Source organism: Cavia porcellus, unplaced genomic scaffold (assembly GCF_034190915.1).
Source record: "Cavia porcellus strain 051 isolate PalLab524CR breed Dunkin Hartley unplaced genomic scaffold, mCavPor4.1 scaffold_1, whole genome shotgun sequence".
Taxonomy (NCBI): domain Eukaryota; kingdom Metazoa; phylum Chordata; class Mammalia; order Rodentia; family Caviidae; genus Cavia; species Cavia porcellus.
In genome coordinates, this window is record NW_026947484.1 from 199,225,239 (window position 1) to 199,249,274 (window position 24,036).

A 24,036-nucleotide genomic window follows, 5' to 3' on the forward strand; every position below is an offset into this window, starting at 1 on the left:
ATTTGTGCATCCCCAGAGCAAGCATGAAACAGCAACGTTGCTTAAGGCAGATGTTAGCCATGCTGCAAGAGCCTGGGAGGCTTTCCCAGGACCATTTCATAGGGTTAATGTCACTGCTAGAAATTTATCAACTGTTTCAGAGTCAGGAGTTCTCCTGGCTGTAGCTCAGCAGTACTTGCCTACACGAAATTAAACTGCAAATTCTTAGGCTCTATATTACAAATGAAGCGAATCTTTAACGTTAAGACCAATCTTTAAGCTGTTTCTATAGCTATGATATTTTCTTGTCAGTATTAACTATACGCTGTACACTGAGAAAATTTATCATTCTAAAAAATAATTTCTTTTAAAAAGAAATTAACAATGGCTTAGTCTTACATCCCAAACCCTAATGCATCTAAGCCCCCCCAAAGAAGATGAGGCTGCCTTATCAGTGGCCTTCTGACCTCAATTCTATCTATAATTAACAGTACTAAGCAAGCTTTGGCAGATGGCAAACTAGATTAAACAATTTAAAATATAAATAAATTCTGTCAAGAGGTAAACAGAACTATTTTTAAATGTAAATTTTACTCTGTACTGGAATGTGAAGTTTAAAGTTTTTTTAATTATCATAAAATTTGAATCTGCTGTTTCTCTTTTCTCCTGCTCTTTCTGTTAAAACACCAACCATCGCCATTACTTTACTGCAACTCTCTTTGCTTCTCTTCTGTATCCAAAACACTCACAGCCCACTGTTGTGTACATGAAAACTTCTTGGCTGAATTCTGCCAAGATACAAGAAACAGTTGTCTGTGGACTTGCCTCCCTTCTCCCTCAAGGCCACTATCTGCTCTAAACCTTCAAAGAAAATATCTAAATCCTAGATTTGGGTCTTAGACTTTAACAATCAGCCTCCTTACCTTCCCATGTCTCCATTTCATGCTTCTTGGAGTCTGCTGAGAAGTTCTGTTGCAGCCATGAAGAAACAGAGATTATAGGACAAGTCCAGCTTGATGACCACCCTTCCGACACTTGGTCAATTTCTTTCTCTAAGGCGGACGGACTACGACAGTCATCCTCACAGGTCAGTTTACAAGCCAGTCATGTGATTACAAAGTTCAGGCTCTAAGGTCACAGTATGTATGGAGTTCGTTTATTACTAAAGGTTATCTAAGTGGAACTGATAGACTTATTTCTCTAGTTAACAATACTGCCTAGCAGTATTTCTCTGACAACTAGTACTGGAACATTTAAGGGAAATATTCCACTGAAATCCCCAAATTAAAAGGCAGCATTTTAGAATGACAAAATTCAAAAGGGCTTTAGCACGTGAAAGTTTTCCCTTCATTTTTCAAAAGCTATTTCATACTGTATTCTTCTACAGTCTGCATTAGAAAATTTAGAACTAAAACCTTTGACCTAAAGACAAAAACTACACTTCAAGCATCTGTTTTGTTTTGTTTCTGAGGGGTAGGAGAAGGATTACTGCTTTCTGTCATTATAACAAACAATGACAAGGAAAATTCTGAGAAAATTAAAACATAGTGCTATACATTGTTTGCAGGGCTTTAACTTTAGCCCTTGGTTCCAGTGCTAAAGAATGTTCAGAAAGGAAACTAGGTGTGCAAAATTCTTTTAGAAAGCAAAGGTTAGAAATTTCATTCCCTGCCCCCAGCCAAAAGGTTACAGATGTAAAGTAAGCTTCTTACTTCATTCCTCTAAAACTCCTAAGGTCTTAAGTAATCATCATGCTGCAGACTCTTCTCAGATTCATGGACCACAACAGCAGCATGAGGCCAAGTATATAAGACAGACTACATACACTCAAACTTTACCACAGAGCTGCAGAGACTGGCAAATTTGAGCCATGAGCTAATGACACATGATGTCAAACATTCACCTTTCCATTCAGATATCAGAACACGCCAAAAAGGGTAAGTTCTCATGTAGGGGCCCTAAGATTAGTCTCTAATAACACAAAAAAAGCAGAGGGAGTTTTTCTGAGAAGGTGGAAAGGCCCACAGAGACAATGATTCCTAAGGATAAATGCTTTTTAACTGTACAAGCTGTTTCCTCTTCTCTAACTTAGATGTAGGAATTCTTTTTTTTTGGTCTTTTTCATTTTTATCGGTACCAGGGATCGAACTCACGACTGCCTGCTTACAAGGCAGGCGCTTATGCCGCTGAGCTAAATCCCCAACCCCAATGTAAGAATTCTTAAAGGCCACATATAGTTTAATACTCCAGAAAAAAGGAGACCTTTCTTAGGTGTAGCAGAATTTGTTACTTGGTTGTCATAAAAATAAATGACACTGCTGTCAACATTACTAGAGGACTTTCTTAACCAACAGAGGACATTAGGATCATCTTAAAAGTAGAGCCTGGAGAGAAAGTAACTATAGTGATATGGAAAAGAAAAGCCTATACTCTGTTTAAAAATAAATGTTCTGGGGCTGGGGATTTAGCTCAGCAGCATAAGCGGCTGCCTTGCAAGCAGGCAGTCGTAAGTTCGATCCCCGGTATCGATAAAAAGGAAAAAGACAAACAAACAAACAAATAAATAAATAAATAAAGTTTTACCACTGCCACCACATACTTTGCCTCAACTCCCCAAACTGACTAGTTTTCCCATGTCTCATTTCAACAAGAGATTAACAAAGATTTTCTTCTCCATCCCTGTGGAGCTTAATAACTTAGCTCATAATTTTAGCAAAGTGACTATAAATCAACAAAAAGCCACTCAATTGGAAACATTTTTCTTAAAAAAAAAAAGAAAGGCAGCAAAATTTTATCTAAGTCAGAAAAGAAACCGGCTTTACAGAGTGAATTTGGGCTAAGTAAAAGTAGGGAAAGAAGTACACACTGCAGTGTGAGGGTGAGCCACCATTTAAGAAGGAACACAGCGGCCTGAAGACATTTATTTTGAAAAAAAAAAAAAAAAAAAAAAGTTCCCTGTCTCCCTAACAGACACAGGCTTATCAGAACTTGGTGCCTGTGCACACTAAGAGTATAGCAAGCTTCTGTGCACTAGTGTACCAGCCTTAGGAGGAAGGGATGAAATAGCTGTTAGCCTGGCCCCTCGTATTAAGACTGAAGCAGAGATCTGGATGAAGATGATGATGATTGGTGGTACTGAGGACTGATCCCAAGACCTTCATTCTAAGGCACATTCCCAGCCAATTATTTTTTAATTTTGAAACAGGCACTTACTGAAGCACTAAGTTGTCCAGGATAAGCCAGAATTTGCCACCCTCCTGTCTCAGCCTTCTACAATACTAGGATTACAGGTCTGTGTCACTAACCTGGCTTGTTTAAGAGTACCTTGTTTAAGGGTAGGTCTTCCTGATAAATCTTTGAAGCACCTAGAAGCCTAAAAACAAAATTTTACATAATTTAAGACAAGTAAACCTTGGTTTTGGATACACAGCTATATTACTTCACTATTCTCAGACCCACTGGTTTTGGGGGGGATTTCTTTGTTTCTCTGCTTGTTTTGTTTTCTGAACCAGGGTCTTACTACACAGTTCAGGCTGGCCCTGAACTCACTGTGTAGGCCAGGCTAGCTTTAAACTAGTGGTGGTCCTCCTGCCTGAGCCTCCTGAGTGCTGGCATCACAGATGTGTACCACCATGCCCAGCACCAATGGGTTTGGGTTTTGTTTTGTTATTTGTGTGTGTGTGTTTTGTTTCTCTGATGGTAGAAGTCTTTTATAGGACATACTGGGAAGAGTGGGAAAGAGAATATGAACATCTTCCTTATCACTCATGTGACCTGGCTGAGGCTCCCAGGAAAACTGCTAAAACTGACTGCAGAGGGAAAAAAAAATCATTTAAGAAGATAAAAAGAATCCCGGAACATATGAATAAGAAGGGAGAAAAGAAAAAAATCAGCAGTATTTCCTATTTGCCAGCATTAGCACTGTATAGAATAGATGAACAAAATTCTACATCTAGAATACACAGCATTACATCTGTGTATCTAAGAGTCCAAATTTTTAAGGGTGGAACCTTAGATAAAAAGCAAGACATGGATTCCATTTTCATTTTAAAGATATGGAAATTGAAGCCCACAGAAAGGAAGAGCCATCGATCATAAACCAACTGAAAAGAAAAGCAAATATCCTAGCCCCTTATTTCTTCCCTTATATCACATACCTTGAAGGACAGAAAAAAGTAAAGCCTATTTTTAGATGGCTCTATATAACAGCATCTCTCATTTGTTTATTTACTCACATGGCAGGCTTCAAGAAGATGACAAATTCTAGACCTGAAGAGGGTATTATCAAGATGTAAGTGCTGGGGATTTAGCTTAGTGGCTTAAGCCCCTGCCTGGCAAGCTCAAGATCATGAGTTTGATATCTGGCACACACACCGCCCCCCCTTGCAAAAAAAAGATGTAAGGTAAGTTTAGCCCTTCAGTGTAAAACACAACACAGCCAGCTGAAGTGGCCTCAAGACCACAGAAATCATTTCAGCCTTATTTGTTCTTAAGAAGCTTTTCATGGAAGTCTGATGTACAGTGAAATCCACGTGACCACATTCATGACCTCTATCCATTTCAGAAAATCAGAAATGTGCAAAAAAATGTTCTAAATTTCTTTTTAAGTTTATGAAGGTTAAAACAAAAACAAAAAAAGAGTTCAAGGTCTCTGGTTTTCATTTGTCAGATCAATGATACAGACATTCCTTATGGCAAGGGAAAGTGTAATTCAACAAAACACGAATAATGAAATCTCAGCCAAATGAAATCCACATTATCTGGGACAGAAAGCAAATCTCCTGAGTGTAGAAAAAGAACAGGAACAACAAAGAATCATTTTTGTATGATTCCCACAGATAAGCCTTCTCTACTTCTGGAGTTGGAAAAGAGAATTTAAGTGTAAAAGACCTCAGTGTTGATGAGCCAGGCATGGTGGCACATTCCTATAATCCCAGCACTCAGGAGGATGAGGCAGGAGGACTGCTGCCAGTCTGAGGCCAGCCTAGGCTACACAGTGAATTCAAAAACAGCCTGAACTACATAGCAAGATTTTGTCTCCAAAAACTAAAAGCAAAAGCAAACAAACACATTTTAAAGCATCACAATCAAGAACAGATTATAGTATGAATAAACTAGTCTCTTTTGAATGAAAAGGAAAGGAAAGGAAAGGAAAGGAAAGAAAAGAAAAGAAAAGAAAAGAAAAGAAAAGGAAAGAACCAGATACACAGTACACAAACATAAACAAATCCAACTACTATGTTTCCTGAGGGACTCGTTAGTCCCATATGATACCCGGCCTGTTTACCTTCTTCGTAATTAAGACGCAGCCTGGTCCAGAGATCAGTCCAAATAAATACTGTGGCTGTGGCTATAACCACACTTCAAACTGCTGTTAAGCAACATGTGCAACTGACATAAAAAAGATTGAAGTAGAAAATGCAAGTCCCAAATTTGCGGACAAGAAAATGTGTAATCTTTGTCTTTCGGTGCTCCTGAAAAGAAAGACACTTGAAGCTAACTAGTCTATCTGTCCATCTACATGACCTAGAAATAGTCAGATGACAGATTTTACAGTAAAGTGCTTCTGCCCACAAGGAACTCAGCTCTAAATGAGGTCACTGGGAAAAGGCATAGAAGGTATTGGTCCATCTTAACTCCCAGTGACTATGGTCTGAGTACATCCATCTTAACGATCCAGCTCCTGTTGATCACTCTTAGTTTCATTTCTCATTGCTCCTCCTAAGTATCCATGGTTCTGCCATCCATGCCCACCACAGAATAAATACGCCAAGCAGTCCTTTTGCCTACAGTAACCCTTCTCACTACTTCCTTATAGCTTCTACTGTCTCTGAGTCATCTTTCTAGATTCAATTTAATTATCAACTCCCCTGTGAAATATTTTTAGACTCCATTCTTCTAGCAGTCAGATCAGACAGTCAGAATCATCCCCCCTCCAATGCTGCCTGGGTCCCTAGAACAGATCATGATAATACATATCACCCAGTATTTTTATTTAAAATTCTTTAATCTTATTAATCCTATTACAATCTAAAGAGTCAAGCTTTAGTAATCCTAGCATCCACTTGGATTTAGCATAGAGTTGGCATTCAAAAAATCCTGAGGCAAGCAGAAGGCTCCTGGCATGTGTAGGTCAAAATTCTTTTGTTAAACTATTTCCTCTTTTTTTGAGGCAATCTGACTATGTCAGCCTCAAATGATCCTCCTGCCTTAGCCACCCAAGCGGCAGGGCCTGTAGTGGACAGTTGGTTAAACTTTGTCTTTTTTAACTGCTGGGGATCAAAGCCAGAGCCCTACATACATGCTACATAGGCACTCTACTATTGAGCTATATATAGATCACCAACCCCTTGTTAAACTTCTTACTGATACATTCATTTTCCACTTTCATTTTACATTTTTGCCTCACAGGAGGTTTATTTCCTAACAGAAACTCTACTTCAGAGTCTCCTATGTTTCTCAGCCCCTGTGTTATATATACATTTTCTACTTTTTCCCCCTTGACAGTACCAAGGATTGAGCCCAGGGCCTTTGCACATCCCCATACCTTTTTGAAAATGTTTATTTATTTATTTAGTCTTTTTTCTTTCTTCGGTACCAGGGATCGAACTCACGACTACCTGCTTGCAAGGCAGGCGCTTATGTCGCTGAGCTAAATACCCAGCCAAAATATTTATTTTGAGATAGGATCTTACTAAGGATCTTACTAAGTGTTAAGCTGCCCTCAACTCAAACTTGTGGCCTTCTTGCCTCAGCTTCCCAGGATGGTGGGATTTACTACCACAACTGGCTGTACTTCCTAATTTTTAAACCTACTGGCACAGTGAAAGCTCAGCACTGGTATTAAAAAATTTCCTGACCAATATGTCCAAAGGATTCCTATATTAGTGTAGAATCATGTGTTGCTGGTGATCTTTTGGTTAATACATGCAGCATATGTATCTCCCACCAGATTCCAAGCTTTGTGAGGGCAGAGACTGCTCACAGTCTTGCTGATCATTAAAACCCTAGTGCTTGACAAAGAAGCAGATGTTCAATGAGTGCAGTATACCAAAGGAGGGAAGAAAGAAAAGAAACAGCTTTAGAGACCAGGAACATGGGAAAGAGGGGGAAAAAAAAAATCTGTCCTTAGGCCATTCCTGTAAGCCAAAACCAGTTCCCCCAGCCTCAATTCCACCTTGGGTATATCCTGTCAATAGATAGAGCTCTTTCCTAATTCCTCAGAAATAACACTGGTTGTAAACTGGTCAAGCGGCAATTCTACCTGTGACTCACTCTATCCTTCCTCTTCACTAGAGATTAAACCTGATTCTGAGAGGTACAGTGGGAGAGAAGGCGACAGGGGCTTAGCAGTCCTCTCAGGGTAGAAGCTAGCTCAGTTGGCTAAAGGACCCATTTTTATCAAACACGCTTTGTAACCACACATAATCCCAAGCAGAGTCAACTACACAAAGCAACTGAGCTCTGCCCTGGTTTATGGAGTCACACACTGCTTTTCTGAATCTCACATCCTGACACTATCTAATTGCCTCTTGGGCGTCTCTAACCTAGATGTATTTATCTAAGTACCTCAGGCAAGTCCAGATATATCTCTCTTTTAAAGCTGGTTCTTTTTCTGGGCACTCTGTTCAGTTAATGGAATCAATCAGCCACGTAAGCCAAAAATGTAGAAATCTTTTTCCTGTTTAATTTCTCACCGTGAATCCCACTCACATTCAAACTATCATAAATCCTGTCCTTTCTACTCACTCAAAATGCCACTGAATTTACCACTCTGAAGTGGTATCACTAACCAATGTGGGACAACCCGAAATCTTTTTAAAAAATATAATTTTACCAGGTATGGTAGGTGTACATCTGTAATCCCAGCTGTCTGAGAGGCTGAGACAGTAGAATCAAAAGAAAGTTCAAGCCTAGGGGGGACAATTTAGTGACTTAAAAAGATCCTGTCTCAAAATAAAAATAAATAAATAAATAAATAAATATTAGGGCTGGGGATGTAGCTCACTATGAAAGGTTCAATTCCCAGTACTGTGCAAATAACCAACCATGAACTGAAATACAAATGTTTGAATCCTTGAGTTTGGGCTGGGTATATAGCTTAGTGGAAGAGCACTAAGGTTCTATCCCTAGCACTGCAAGAAATAAATAGATTCACAAGTTAATCAGGACAAAATAGAATTTAATTTACCATCACTTAAGAATCCTAGGCAACCAACATATTACCTTAAAAATTATTAAGGGAAAATAAGCATTTATTTTTGCCTTTTCTAGATGAATTATACACTAGGTAATGAACAGTTATGGAAAACTTTCTTTTTATAGCTGGGATATCCTATTTCAGCTAATAAATGAAAATACTGGAGTTAGAATATTAAAAATTTTTTACATTTATTACTATATGTTTATAGTATATAACAATTAAACTGACCAGGAGGAGTTGATATATATACATAACATATCTCAAATTTTTTTACACCCCCTTCCCCTGGCTTTCCTCCCCCTCCCTTCATCTCTTGGTCCCCTTCCCATATGCAAAAAATGGAGCTAGAATACTATCATACTATCAGGAAATAATGTTCCTACATATTAATGATTAACAGCTGCCAATGTTACAAAGAAAAGAGAACAAAATATATATTATCTATATATAAATAGATAGATAAATAAGTACACAGACAGATATGATGAGTGGGTAGGGGCTGGGCCTTGTGCCTACCAGGCAAGTGCTTTGCCACTGAGCCTGACAATATAGTATACATTATTTTATGAAGGCACCCAATATCCTCAAGAAGTAGTCTTGTAAAAAAGCTAAATCTGAAGTTAACCAAGCCCTAATCCATCTACTAGAGTAAAAGAACTATACAAAAAAACAAGTTCACTTACAAGATGCAGTCAGCAAAATCTGCTGTAGCAAATTCATAAGACAAATCAGTAAATCTCTTACATTAGCAGGATAATAAAGATTTTTTTAAAAGCCTCCTTTAAACCTACAGATACAGGGGCTGGGGATTTAGCTCAGTGGCATAAGTGCCTGCCTGGCAAGTGTGAGGTTGTGAGTTCAATCCCCAGTACCAGAAAAAAAAAAAAAAAAAAAAAACCTACAGATACAGACTAAACACCAATGAATGAAATCTAGTAACGCAGACTTGCTTCAAATAACATACACGAGGAGGTGGGTAGACCTAACTGTCCACTGGATGATGCTCACTAAAGCCACTACATGGGTTCATTACACTACTTTCTATATTTCCTATGTTTGTTTAAACAAACAAACAAACACCAAATCCTCTCAAATCCATCAATTTGTTTCTATCTGCACCCTCATAGCCTTGGCCACTCCATCTGGCTTACTTCAAAAGCTTTCTTACAGGGCACTGGGGATTTAGCTCAGTGGCATAAGCACCTGCCTTGCAAGCAGGCAGTCGTGAGTTCGATCCCTGGTACCGATAAAAAAAGAAAAAGGGGGGGAAAAAAAGAAAAAAAAAGCTTTCTTACAGGTAAGTCTTGTTAGCTACTACTTTTTTCCACTTTTCTTTTCTCTACAGCAGATTCCCACTTACTTTCTGAAACAGTTCAAATAAGACAATGCCACTCGTATTTAAAATCTTTCACTGCCTTCAGAATAAACCACCTGCCAAGCTCCTGAAGGCCTCTGACTGCACCATTTGTCAACTTCTCTCTTCTCATCTTCCTAGGGCTCTCAACAAATAATGCTATTTGCAGTTTCAAACTGTACCTCTGTCCTTCTGCATGCCTGGTTTCCATAAATTATTTAATTCTCACCTAATATAGGCCTCACATCTCCAAGAAACATTCCTCAATTCTTTGCTGCTCTAAAGGCTATAACCCTAAGAGCTTTCAGTTTCATCCCTTTGTGTGCCAGTCTCCCGACCGGTCTATGTAAATGTTCCCAGGAAAAGGGACTAGAATCTGGTTCATCTCTATTTCTGGCATCTAAAATAGAACCACACACAAATAAGTATTTGATTCTTGTTTGATGAATTAAAAAAAAAAAAGAATGGAAAAAATGGCCTAGGCATCTAAGAAATCTGTAATTCTACAGAAATGGGTAGCTAAAATAAGAAGGAGCCTATTTTGGATAATGTTTTGGATTCAAACACCAATTATACAGTATGCTCTAGTTTTGTAAACTTAGGAAGGTACTTTCATTCTCTAAGCTCAACTCGCACATCCATTAAAATGCATGTACTGCACAATTTAGTTTAGCAATCTCATTTCTCCAACTACATCCCACACAAATACTTGTGTAGGTGTGAAAAGGTATTCAGTGCAGTACTATATATACTAGTTAAAATAAGTTTTTGCAATCAATAGGGGGCTGGCTTATAAATCATTTTTTGCTTGCTTTTTTTGTCTTTTTGAGACAGAGTCTTCCTATGCAGTTCAGTCTGGCCTTGAGCTCACTTTGTAGCCCAGGGTGGTCTCGAACTTAAAACAATTCTCCTGCCTCAGTCTCTTGAGTGCTGGTATTACAAGCATACACCACCATGCCCAGCTATAAATCTTTATAGTATATAACTGTTACAAAGAATAAGTCTTTAATGTATTGACATGTAAAAAAAGCCCATAATGTATTGTTAATGTAAACAATAAAGATCAGTTCAATCCCTCATATGAAAACCTAAGTTTATCTGTAAGTACATAAGAGTATGCAAATGAATGTCAGCACCTCTGGGCAAGATGGAATTAGGAGTCCAGGCATAGTGGTGCCTGCCTGTAATCATAGCACTCTGAAAGGTAGAGTGGGGTAAAATACAAATTCAAGCCCGGCCTGGGTAATTTAGTAAGACCTTGTCTCAAGAGAAATTAATTAATTAATTAATTATGGAAGACCGCATTCAGCCTAACTAGAAACTAGACAAAGTATATTTTTAAAACAATTTCCAGGTATTGGACTGCAGGAGGCAAAGGACAGCGAGTCCTGCGAATGTTGCATTTAACTGCCTATAGGGTTTCTGGCAGGAGCACAGGAAGGAAGAGCCCAGGCAGAGGGAGTTGAGGATTTGGAGGTAGGAGTCCAAGAGGTCAGGACAGTTGGAATTCAAAGGGTAGGCTAGAGGAAAGGCTACAGGAAGTGAATAGGACCAGAATCTGTTTAAGGTCCTTCAAGTCTTCAGCTGAAACCTCATCAGTACATGGGAAAGAGAAAATTATCCAACCCTAAAACAAGAAAGGAGGAGAGCAAAAAATCTCTGGGGCCTACCCAGGGCCAAAAACTTACTCATGTTCCCAACAGCCAAAATGGAAAACCTTCTAGGTTACAGAATTTATTTCCTGAAAACCCTGATTAATATGCACATACTTCCCAACACCAGTCCATTGGTATTCTCAGAGCATTGACTGGTTTATCAGATAAGCTACTTCATATATTCAAACCACATGATAAAATCTAAAATACTTGGGGACGGTCAGTTTGTGGGATGAAAGATAAAGTCAGAGGAGCCAGCAAGGCAGGCCCAACAGGTTGAGAGAATGGATCTTAAAAATAATCTTTGCCTCAGGCTCATCTTGACACAGATAAAATTCACCACTATAGCAGATGTCCCCTTTGCAAATCAGCTAAGCACAAAAATGACTGTAGAGATATAATCACAATCCCTCCTCAATCACCACATCAAAGATTTCCCTCTCTCCAATGAGTTTAAGGCCTCCACAACACAAATTAAGAGTAAACCTCTTCATTCACTATGCAAGAAACAGTCAAATTGCATTAAGGCAATCCTGGGAGCTTACTCCCAAAAAATGGTTCTTGATCTTAATTGCCGTTTTGATTTTAATGTAGCAACTGTGAATTTAAAGACTGATATTGCCCTTTTAATGATGTTTATTTAGTTCTGGTGAGGTTTACTTCTCACACAAATAAAATACAGTTCTTATATTCCACTAAACACATCTGATCAGATCAAGTTAATACAAACTTGGAAAGCCTGGATCGTTTATCACATAACACGGATTTCTCAGGTGAATGAAACATAAAAAGAAACCATAAAATTTCCAGGCTAAGATATTAAAAATTCCATCGTTATAATGACTATTTACTTATTTTTGGTACCAGGGATCAAATTCATGACCTTGTGCTTGCTAGGCAGGCGCTAGTGTCACTAAGCTAAATCCCCGGCCCTGGCCCTATAATGACTATTTAAAAAAACATAAAAAAGAAAACGGATTTGTGTTTTTTCCACTTAGTAGCTCATGACAAGAAATGCAAATGATTTTGGGCTGGGGAATGTAGTTTAGCAGTAAAGCACTTGCCTAGCACACATGAAATCCTGGGTTCAGTTCCCCAGTACTATGCATACATGAAGGAAGGATTTGAAAACCAACACTTAGCTAAATTATATGACAGTTCACTAACAGACAACTGGGGCAGGCGTTCTGGAGCAAAAGCCAAAAACAGAACTAGAAATGAAATCTTGATCTACAGAGGACTACACAGCATTAAAGCTTCTGAATGCAGCTGGGCATGGTGGCACATGCTTATAGTCACATCACTTTGGGAGGTTGAGGCAAAAAGATCTTAGCTTCAGCCCAGACTGAAAAACTTAGTGATTCAGATCTTGTCTGGGCAAAGGCCCTGTGTTCGATCCCTAATATGAGGGGTTTAAATGTCTGTTTATTTACTTTTTGTCTTTTTGAGACAGTTTTGCTATATAGTTCAGGATGGCCTTGAACTCACTTTTTTTCTTTTTCTTGGTATCTGGAATCAAACTCAGGACTTTGTGCTTGCCTGGCAGGCACTTATGCCACTGACATATATATCCCTGGCCCCAACCTTGAACTCACTTTATAGCCCAGGCTGGCCTTGAACTCAGTGATCATACTGCCACAACCTCCCAAATGCTAGGATTATGGGTGTGTGTCACCACGCCTGGTCTATGAATGTATATTTAGTGAATTGTATATTTTATAGTGGCCAGACACAGGAAACAAAAAACTAAACCAGCAGTAATACAATATTTCAACTATTTTATAATTCTGTTACATTCTTAATCCTGTCCTCACCCTTCCCCAGAAAGCACCAAATAAACCCTTAGGAAGCATTTTGGGTTTTTTTTTTTTTTCTTCCCAGAAAATGCAAAATTCTGTAAGCAAGTACTAAGCCATAAAGATGAACAGAGGACTGACTGTATAGCAACATTCATATATTCTCTACAAGTGCAGCCACTAGAAGTTTTGGACTCAGGAAACTGTCCTTTAATACTGTAACAGTCTTTATACCTATTGTCAAGCTTCAGGAATGTTCTGAGCAACAAGCAAGAAGGCTGTGGAAACATTTTATAAATGAGCGCTATACATTTATTATTAATAAAAATAATAAGAGAGCCGGGCGTGGTGGCTCATGCCTGTAATCCCAGCACTAGGGAGGCTGAGGCAGGAGGATCGTTGTAAGTTCAAGACCAGCCTGGTCTACAAAGTGAGCTCAAGGCCAGCCTGAACTGTAGAGCAAGACTCTGTCTCAAAAAGACAAAAAAGAAAAAGAAAAAAAGAGAAAAGATAGTTAAGGAAGGGACAAATATACATGCAGTAGAGTGTAGACAAAGGCAGTCTAATTCCAAGTCTAAAATCCAAAAGCACTAATGACCAAACTGTTTTGATTTTCAGTATCTCTCTGAATTAAGTATTCATTGTCTTTTCTTTTGCCAAAATCTACTGATAGCTCATGTAGTAGGAATTTCCTAAGATATAAAGTAATCACATTCACACAAAAAATTGACCTAGAAAAGTATTAGAAGAAAAACATAGGTAAATATATGTATTTTACCATGGGGAAGTAGAGAAGAGTCTTTGTAACTATAACATAAAAACTATACATTATTAACAAATAAATGACCAGATTTTCCTCTTTATTTTAGAGATGGGGGTTTTATTAGGGTGTTGAACTCAGGGAGCACTAAGCTGCACTGCCAGCCCTTTTAATTTTTTTACTTTGAGACAGGTTCATGCTAAGTTGTCCAAGCTGCTCCTGAATTTGCAATCTTCCTGCCTTAGTCTTCAAGTAGCTGAGGTTTCAGGTACACACCCTCACATCTTGCTGAATGTCTAATTTCTAAAGGGCAAACGCCTTCAAATGTACCTAACTATATACAATGTTTCTAAAACAAAGAATTCCTATAAATCAGTAAGAAAAAGATAAGCAAAATCACCACTGGACAAAGAATATGACCAGGCAAAGATTCTCTAATACGATTAATACAGAGATAATGAAAAGATTACTAATAAAAGCAAATAAAAAACTAATTGTAAACAATTTATCAGTTGACAAAAAATAAAAATATTCAGCATATTTCAGTGTTAAAGAAAGTTTAAGGAAAAGGATATGACCATATAATGATGGTAACTGATGTACAGCTAGAAAAACTCCTTATGGTTTCCATAATTTCTAAAATTTAAATTGCATGTACCCTTTGACCTAAAAATTTTACTTGTACTCTCTATCCCATGCAACTGCTCACAGATCATCATAAAGATAAATGTATAAACATGACCACTGTTACTGTGTAACAATTTTATAAAACCAGAAAAAACATAAATAGTCAATGATAGAGGAATAGGCAATTATAGAGTCAATGAGATCAGAAACCACAATTTTACACTGTGCCTGGTCACTGCCAAGAGTCATCCTATATTTGAGTTATGCTGTTGGTCATTCAGATAATCTTTCTGTCCATACTGTTTACTAACAATACTAATATAAAGGATACACCCCAGTTTTGATAACTCATTTTAAAGATCAGAAGTTAGCCCCCATCCTACATTGTCTTCCTGGTTGTTGCTCTGTGATATTTTTAGTCTTCCTAGTTGTCCTTCAGATAGTCAATTTTATCAGTTATAAGTCATTTCCCATCATGAAAATATAATTAGCTAGCGCTGTATTATTCTTTTGGTATTACAGATAATGCCACAATGAAAGTATATATACTTGGATATTTTCTAATGCTGACAAATTATTTCATAGGCAAAGGTCTTTACTGGATCATGAAGTTGGATACTATAGAAAACTTTTATGACTCTGGTTCCATATAGCTTTGTGGGTTCCCACAGTGATCAAATCCCTGCAAATTGCTGAGTGTCCTTTAAAACACCAGTAGAGGGCAGCATTCCCTAGATTAACAGGGCTTCAGGACGAGGCATCAAACATGGGAATGGGAAGGAAGGATCAAAGACCAAGTACAAAAATCACAAGGCATGCAAAAGTCAGGTCCCAAGACTTGGGATCTACAGCAGAGCCTAGCTCCTGCAAGATAACAAGGATTATGTACAATTAGTAATATCTAATACTTATGCCTACAACTCTTTTACCACCACACTAGAGACTTTACCTCCTCTTAACCAAGAATATACACTGCTGTATCGGCAACAGAAATAACTAGAGCCCTACTCCTGGAGACAATGAGAGAACACATTAGGTTACTGGCCTCACTTTCAAAGTTTCTGCTGAAAGAAAGAATGGAAAGGACAAGCACACTTATCCACTACAAATATCCAAGATCTTGTTCTCTTTTCTCAGCTATACTTCATAAACAGAGTTTGGGGCAAGACTAGACCACTACAGGGAACAATGAGGTGAAAAGTAACTGTAAATCCACAGTAGTTAGATCACAGGTCTCAAAAAGTGGAAACAGCTCTGGATGAAATGTCCTAAACAGTGTTCATGTTAGGTCATCAACAAGTGAACTGTCTTAAATTAATCTGACCTGAAGTCTGTGCTATTCCACTGTTCCTGCTTGACAGCTGAGAGTAGTACTACATCTTTACCTATTACCAGAAGCTTGAAACTACTGTCAGTTCACCACTCTCTCTCCCTGATAGGCTAACATCTCTGGAACATTTAAATGATCAATATCACCACATTTCATAAATATAAACAGCAGTGGCAAGGGTGAAAAAGTTGCCTGTCTTACATCCTGACTGCAGAGGTGAGGAGATAGGAAAATGGTGATAGTTATTTAGAATTATGAGTAGGAAAAATAATTTACCACCACTAGAATTCAAATGGATAAGCCTTTTCACCTGGAATACTTCTAAGATTTTGTATGACAAAAATAATGCCATAAGTATGCAAAATATTGTATGAAGATATTCACTGCAGCCCTGATCATAACAAAATAATGACAATCTGATGTCCACTGACACAAAAATGAATTAGACAGAGGGCATATTCACTGATGCAGCCATTAAACATAATGAAATAAATCTACAAATCCTATCATACAACAATCCATTACAAGAAAGTAAAACAAGCTACAAAATAAATATATAATTTTATTTGTTGAAAAACCTGTGGGCTGTAGATATAGCTCATTGGTAGAATGCTTGCCTAGCATGCATAACCTTGGATTCAATTCCCAGAGCATTAGAAAAAGAATTTTTAAAAACTGCGTATTTTAGAAAGCCTGAAAGAATAAATACCAGACTGCTCAGGTTCTAACTCTGGTTCTGCTACTCATTAGAAGTATGATTTTACAACATCATCCTCAAATTTTAGTTTCCTCATCTGTAAAACAGGAAGAGAGGTCAAAGGATTATGATGAAAATTAGCTATTTCACATACAGAAGGAATAAATTAATTTTTAAAATATATGTATATGTGTATATAGTAGCTCAGTACCTGCCTTATAGCAAATGCACTAGCTCAAGTGATACTTATTACTACTAACATCATTACTTCTGGGAAGAGGAATTATAGAGACAACTTTGATTTACCTTTCCAGAACAAGGATGTAGTACTTTTATAATTAAAACATACCCAAGAAAAATGAAAACATGTTCAAAGACTTGCCTTTGTCATAGTAGCACTATTCAAAATAATCAACTTCTGAATCAATGAGTCCATAAGTAATTACCAGCAATCACTGTATACTGACAGATGGGGCTTTTTCTTCCACTGCTTTTTACTTTCTAAATAAATGTGCACTTAACAAATCTGATTTTAAAGATGCCCCCCCCATTATACAGTCTGTCTACAAGTGGAATTATCATGGGTACATATAAACTCGTAGAAGCAAGAAGAAATGTCCTTTTTAATCATGCATAAGATGGGCACCACAGATTGAGGATTAATAAATGCTTCTTCTTTCTATGAGGAGGAACTGTAAATATTTAAAAGCTTAATTTCAGTGTATTCCAAATGCACTTTCCATTTCATTTTATATAAACAACTACAGAAACACATAAATCACATACAAATTTTTGGTTGGAGGAGGAAAAATGGCTAATTTTTGGCAGCCATTTTGCTAGAAAGTATCAAAGGGCACCTGTATCTGCCATCACCACCAGCCTTGCCAGCACAAGGCAAGTAGCTAAGGAACAATGAAAGCCTAGCACAAGAATAGCAAGAAATGGTGTTTCCTCAGAGCTTCTCTGTTCCACACTCACCAGGTTTAGTGATTACAACAGGAAAAGACTGGTTCTGTGTATAAAATCCCGTGTCTTTCACAATATGCTGAGTTGGCAACATGAGTGACCTCTCTTACTTCTATTTTTCAGATGGGAAAATAAATTCACATGGGAAGAATGGCAGTTTCCTAGGTATTATCTGTTGGTCACTGCTCAAAGGATCAAAGCTTTTTAAACTGTTAAATGAAAATGTGGGTAGAACAAGAAAAGCACTGGAAAACCTAAGAAAAAAGCAGGAAACACAAGTCAACTCTAGCTTCTGGTGTGAGGATTTCTTATGGAGGTACAGATTCTGCAAACACAGGGCATACTGTACACATAGATAAATGAACCTTGGGAAACAATTCCACAAGCTAATTGTTGAGGCCCCTCAACAAGCCTCTAATGTGATCAAATTAGAGAATCGTAAAAAGGGACTATGGATGCAGCCATCAGGCAAGGAACACTGCCACAGGTCCAGAAATGTTTTCCTGGTGTGCCAAGCAGGTCTGTCTATGTGGGGACAAAAGGGTTCTCTTTGATCGTCGTATCAGCCCATGCTCTGCAGGCCTGTGAGAGCAAGATCTGTCAAAATGAAGTGGGTTGAAGAAAGGTACAGCTGTGATGGCAAGGTGTCAAGTCCTGACCTCTGGTGAGTTGAGTGGTCAGAGGGGTGAAGGGGGAAGAGGAGAGAGGAAAAAGGGAAATTCAGGCAAGCTTAGAGCTAGGAAAGAGAGGTAATTACTTCCAGAGGACAAAAATACCTTGTGGGTCCAATTTTTTAAATCATAATATTCTGTCTTAATTTCTTCACCCTGTTCCTGGAAGTACGAAAGAAGGAAAGCTTGATTTAATTCCTGTAGACCTATCTCAGCTGTACTATGGTGTCTTGAGCGGAAAACCATTTATATCTGCTTAGAGAGCTGAAGAATAAATGTCTAACTCTCCACTGATGCCTACTGGGTAGACAACATAAAACTAACTTTTTTCTTTCCCTCCATATCTTGTCTTCTATCCTTATTGGGCTATTACTTTGTGCCTGGCACCAGTACTAAATGCTTTCTGTGTATCATCTCTCCACAATGTTATAAGTCTGGTATTTTATCTCTGTTTTACAGATAAACAGAGGCTCAGAGAGGTCAAGTAAGTTGCCCAAGGTCAAACAGCTAATACAGGGCAGAATTAGAATGTGAATCCCTAAGACATATATAGTAAGTATCTGGGTATTAAGGCACAGGCTCTTAACTACCATGCCATCCATTACTAGTCACAGTAACTAGCAACAGACTTCAAGGGTATGGTAGGTAACTCACGGGTGAGGGTCGAACCACTCTTTCCTTATAAACATTTCCTTCCAGGCAAATTGAGGAAGTTCTATTTTCTTGAGGACTGTGGAAGTTTCCTTGCACACAGCAGTAACAATAGAATCACAGTTAAAGAGGGCAGCTGGCTAGCAAAGCAAAATGTTCTGATCTCAGACAGATGACAGTATTACCATCTTTCAACTCTCTCCAGGTCAGTTTTCTAATACCAAGTTTTCAAAGGCTTACTTTACTGTTCTATTTTTTTTCTCTGTGTAAATACTATACATCACTCCCATTAGCTTCATTTTAGGCATTGTTGCTTCCAAATTCCCTATCAACATCATGTACCTGCCCAGCTTGGGAATGTGCAGAGACAGAATGGTGGGATGAGTGTTACCCTAGAATACAATGACTATCTTCTTGGGTCCACCCATGAGGTTGTTTCCCAAAAGCTGAAATCAAGAAAATAGGTCCCGGCTGGGGATTTAGCTCAGCAGGCATAAGGGCCTGCCTTGCTAGCAAACGGTCGTGAGTTCGATCCCCGGTACCGATAAAAATGAAAAAGACAAAAAAAAAGAAAATAGGTCCCTTAACACAATTAGGGTCTACAAAAAACATGAATCTCTTGAGATAGCAAAGATTACTTTGTCAAACCTGTGGTATACGCTGCATCACTGGTTGAGTCTCCACAGTTTGCTCAGCGCCCTGGGTTCTGCTCCAGATCCGTCACATTGCATTAATGCCCTTCCTCCTCACTGCCTACAGAAATAACAGCCTTGGACATGGCAGCACCATCCATTTGTCCTGCTCTAATTACTTTTTGACATTATTCTTTTTGCTGCTAGCTTTTTTTTTCTTTCCTTTTTTTCAACCTCAGGGTATCATTAAAGTCATCTGAAAACAAAATCTTAAGTTCTGCCAATATGTATTTGGTTAACTTTCTATCACAAAATGGTTTCAAGGAGGAATGTAAATCCGTATTACAAGAAGAAAGACCCCCAATGTAATTACTTGTTACAAGAAGACCCCCAAGACAAACTTCAGAATTGTCTCAATGCCACAGATGGCACAGCCAAGAGGGAAACATCTTGGTCTGAAGTTATAGGATCTGAGCAGATTGTAACTCTGGGGACTGGGGATTTAGCTCAGCAGCATAAGCACCTGCCTTTCAAGCAGGCAGTTGTGAGTTCGATCCCTGGTACCGATTTAAAAAAGAAAAAGACAAATTGTAACTCTGCTGTTCACTTCCTGTGACCTCATGTGTATCTCCCCATCTGCATTTCAGCATTCTCTTATTACCTTAGCTACAGCTACATCTCTCCTCTGATAACCTCATGAGAACCTCATGAAGGTCAGTTAAGATGACATTATGTGAGAATATAATAGAAGGAGCAAAAGCAATGTTACTGTTATTAAGAGACATAACAATATTGTTACAATCTCTAGGACGTGTTTTTCATTAAACCTAGTGTTTTCTTCATTAAACCTATTGTGATGGCTAATTTTACGTGTCAATTTGGCTGGACTACAAAGTTTTCAGACATTTGGTCAAATATTATTCTCAGTATGTCTTGGAAGACGTTTACTAGAGAGCCAAATACTCTACCACTGGACTGCAGCCTTTGAAATACATATATGAATACATACATGCCAACACAAGATCTTACAAGCCCAGCTATGACTACAGTACTGGCTCTCCAACCTCCTAATACTTCTGCAGATTTTGGATTTGTCAGGCTGCTTAATTGTGTGAACCAATTCCTTTTAATAAAATTTCTTATCTACTCATGCTTCTACCCACCCACTATATTGATTGCTTTGCTGAACATCCTAATATATCTAGAATCTAGTTTTACCTAGAATTCACAATCATCATCCTATACACTATTTTTTTTTTTTTTTGGTCTTTTTCCTTTTTATCGGTATCAGGGATCGAACTCAAGACTGCCTGCTTGCAAGGCAGGCGCTTATGCCGCTGAGCTAAATCCCCAGCCCCTATCCTACACACTATTAAGGGGAAGAAATATCATGGATAAATAAAATCCAGAGCATTATCTTTCAGAGTTTCTTTTGCTCTGACATAGCAGATCCTGATTTACAAATTATATGTATTCCCCAAAGTCACTTTCAGGCCACCTACCTGGATCTTAAAAAGCTTTTCTTTTTTTTTTTGGTCTTTTTCCTTTTTATCGGTACTGGGGATCGAACTCACGACTGCCTGCTTGCAAGGCAGGCGCTTATGCCACTGAGCTAAATCCCCAGCCCCTTAAAAAGTTTTTCTTAATGACAATAAATAATAATAAATGGAGCTTAAAGACAAAGGATTATTGAGAAGCTATCCTTATAGTGGGTGATTAACACATATTTGCTGGATAAGTATAGGAATTGATGTTGCTCTATTTAGAAAATGCTTCTGGAAGAATTCAAGAATGACCATTTCCCAAATAGCAGGCAATGCACTGGATGTTTCACATATATTGTTTTATTCAATGTTCAACATCTCTGAAACAATGTTTATCAATTCTGCAAATGATGAAATTGCAACACATTGGTCTAGTTTGCCCAATTATAATGTGATAGTGCCGGGATGAGAAACTAGATCTGACTTTAGTGAACCATCTCTAACTATAAAACAGCCATATCAAATAATCTCTACTCTTACTTGAAAAAAAGAGAAGGTGGAAATGATGAACTATGATCAAACTTTCCCTTTTGCAGTCTGATAAAAAGTGTGAAAGGTAGAAAACAAGAACTGATCACAGCAGGCTTTGAAAATATACAGGCTAATGGGCTTTCAGCAGGGTAACAAAGTAAGCAGTTCCATTCCAGCAAAAGTTTGTCTTAATTAAAGAGCAGTATGTTAGCAAAAGAGAGTGAAGTGATCTTTTTTTAGATAGTAAGAGAAAATACCATGGACCCAATGAACAAAGCGTAGATGGAGGAAATGATGCAATGTGTACGGGTGGGGGTGGGCAGCAACTGTTTGGTCTTTATCTTGTTTTGGTGGTCCTGGGAATTAACCCAGGGCCTATGAACACTAGGGTTAGCTCTCTGCCATTAAGTTACATCTCCAGGCCTTAGCCAAGTGCCCCACGCCCCACCCTCCAATCCTCTGAAGTATTGGGTAATGAACCAAGTAACTCTCAGCCCTTTTAAAAAATTTTGAGACAGGGTTTCCCTAAACTTCCCAGGCTGGGCTTAAACTCACAATCTTCCTGCCTCAGGTTCCCAGAGTGCTAAAATTACAGCTATGTGCTAGGAAGCCCAGCTTGGCCATTGCTTTTAATGGTAACAAGCTAGCACATCCTCCTTGTGCTACTTCAGCGGCAAGTGACAAGGCAAGCCACAACCAGGTAAAAAATGTCCCTGTTTCCTGCAATGCTTGCCTTTTTCCACCTCAGGAGGCCTTTCAGGATCCATATTTAATTCACATTTTTCTTTCCATAATTGAATACAGTTAAAAAGGGCATTTTCTACTGTTATACACAGCCTACCTACCGACCAAGGGCAGGAACTTGCAGAATGATTAGTAATGAAACCAGAATTGTTATTAGGGCAATTAATTGAACTTTAACTGCCAAGTGGTAACCAGCTGTATAATGATAGGACACTTTATTAAAACAAGGTGTTACAGCAGGTTATTTAAATATAATTACTGTTGAAATTAACATTACTGGTAAAATGTTGTAATCCAAGTAGTTTCAAAACATATTTCATCTTGATCATTTAAAAATAAATCCACTTAAGATGATGACTTCAGAATAACTGTGAAAAGGTATCATTAACCTTGCTTTATCAGTGAAAAAAAATGAGGCTCAGAAAACTAAGAGTCAATTGGGTGTTGTGGCAGAGGCAAAAGGACTGTCATGAGTTTGAGGGCTGTCCAGGCTATGTCATAATGAATTCAAGGACAGCCTGGAATACACTGTGACTTCTTATCTCAAAAAAAAAAAAAAAAAAAAAAGTCAAGTAGGCAGACATAGGGCCTGACTGACTCTTAAGTTTTGGGAGATGCTGCCTCGATGCTATTTTGCAAAGCTAACCCCAAATGTTCAAACTTTTGGCTCTTTGGACACTCAATTTCTGAAAAATATCTTGTCTCATAACTTTCTAGTGAATGGAACAGTGTCTTCTTGGCACGTTAATTTAACACATCATTCTGTGTATAATGTGGAATAAACACTACTTGTAGCTGTACTTTTTTTGTCTTTCAAATTGGTATTCCAATTTGAATGACAAGAGTCATGCCTGCCAAATTCTAAATCACTTGCTTGTGTTTTCTAAAACAGTCACTGGCACAAGGTTGGAATCAACCTCCAGTGACACTGATGTTCCCCCCAGTTTTTATAGCAACTTCATTGCATTGGTTCTTTTCTCATTTTTTTTCTTCCTTCCTTCCGAACAAGTATTGAGAGCCTTTTGAAATGAACTTCTTTAAAGCTCTAAAGTAGTAAACTACATCTTCCAGGGTTTTTAAAATTCATGTTGTCAAGAAACTAACAGAGCCTTTGAATAACATTCCTGGGCCAAAATGAGAACTTATGAACACAGGGTTATATGTGAATTCTACTTTATAATAAAATAACAAGTACTAAACTCCTCAAAAATTCTGTTCAGTAGCAGTGGCACTTGCCTTGCAGTCTCAGCTAGGGAGGCTTTGACAGGAGGACTGAGAATTCAGTCAGCTTGGGCAATTCAATGAGTCTTTCTCAAAACAGACAAACACACACACATATGCACACATCCCTCAGTACTGAGCTTCAGAACACAACAAACCCAGTAGTTTGCCACACTTTGATGAGAAAAAAATGTTTCCACACTCAGCACCTACATCAATCTCACAGCAGCTGGAGAAGTGCAGAACCCTCACACATTCCTGGTTACTGTCTTGTACAGTACGTCATGTGTTTTAACTGCTAGTCATAGATCACAAAAAAGGTCCAGAGTGATACTATGAAGCCTAAAAGGTTTATATTAGCCTAGTAAAAAGTTTAACACGTTAGCCCAGTAAAATGTCAAAGTTCTAATGACATTACTCCTATAGGAAAAAATGCATTCAGTACTCACTGGTTTGGGTACTCATCACAAGTTCCAGAATAAATTAATGATGAGTAACAAGGTATGATTCTGTGTGTGTGTGTGTGTGTGTGTGTGTCTGTGTGTAAGTAAATAAAGACATACTTTTAAATCTAACCATTCCAATTTCAAATCAGCTTCTAAACACAGTGGAAAGTGGTTACTATAGGAGAAAGAGATGGATTCTGAGGTCAGACAGATGTGGTTTCCTATTCTTGCTCATAGCTCTAAAGCTTAGGCAATGTAATAAGTTGTTCGGAACCTCAAATTTTTCTCA

The 24,036-nt window shown here is 38.2% G+C and overlaps 1 protein-coding gene across 3 annotated transcripts in view; it reads right to left on the reverse strand.

Annotated features, from left to right (window-relative positions):
• Nr6a1 (nuclear receptor subfamily 6 group A member 1) overlaps positions 1 to 24,036 on the reverse strand; it is a 202,895-nt gene that overhangs the window by 60,156 nt on the left and 118,703 nt on the right. Inside the window, exon 1 of one of the 3 annotated variants that reach the window (XM_063227349.1) lies at positions 903 to 2,413. The exons of the other annotated variants lie outside the window; for them this stretch is intronic. Within the exon in view, the coding sequence (XP_063083419.1) occupies positions 903 to 918 (16 nt within the window). The 5' untranslated portion in view covers positions 919 to 2,413. Of the gene's footprint in view, positions 1 to 902; positions 2,414 to 24,036 lie in introns of those variants that run through there. 3 annotated transcript variants of the gene reach the window in all.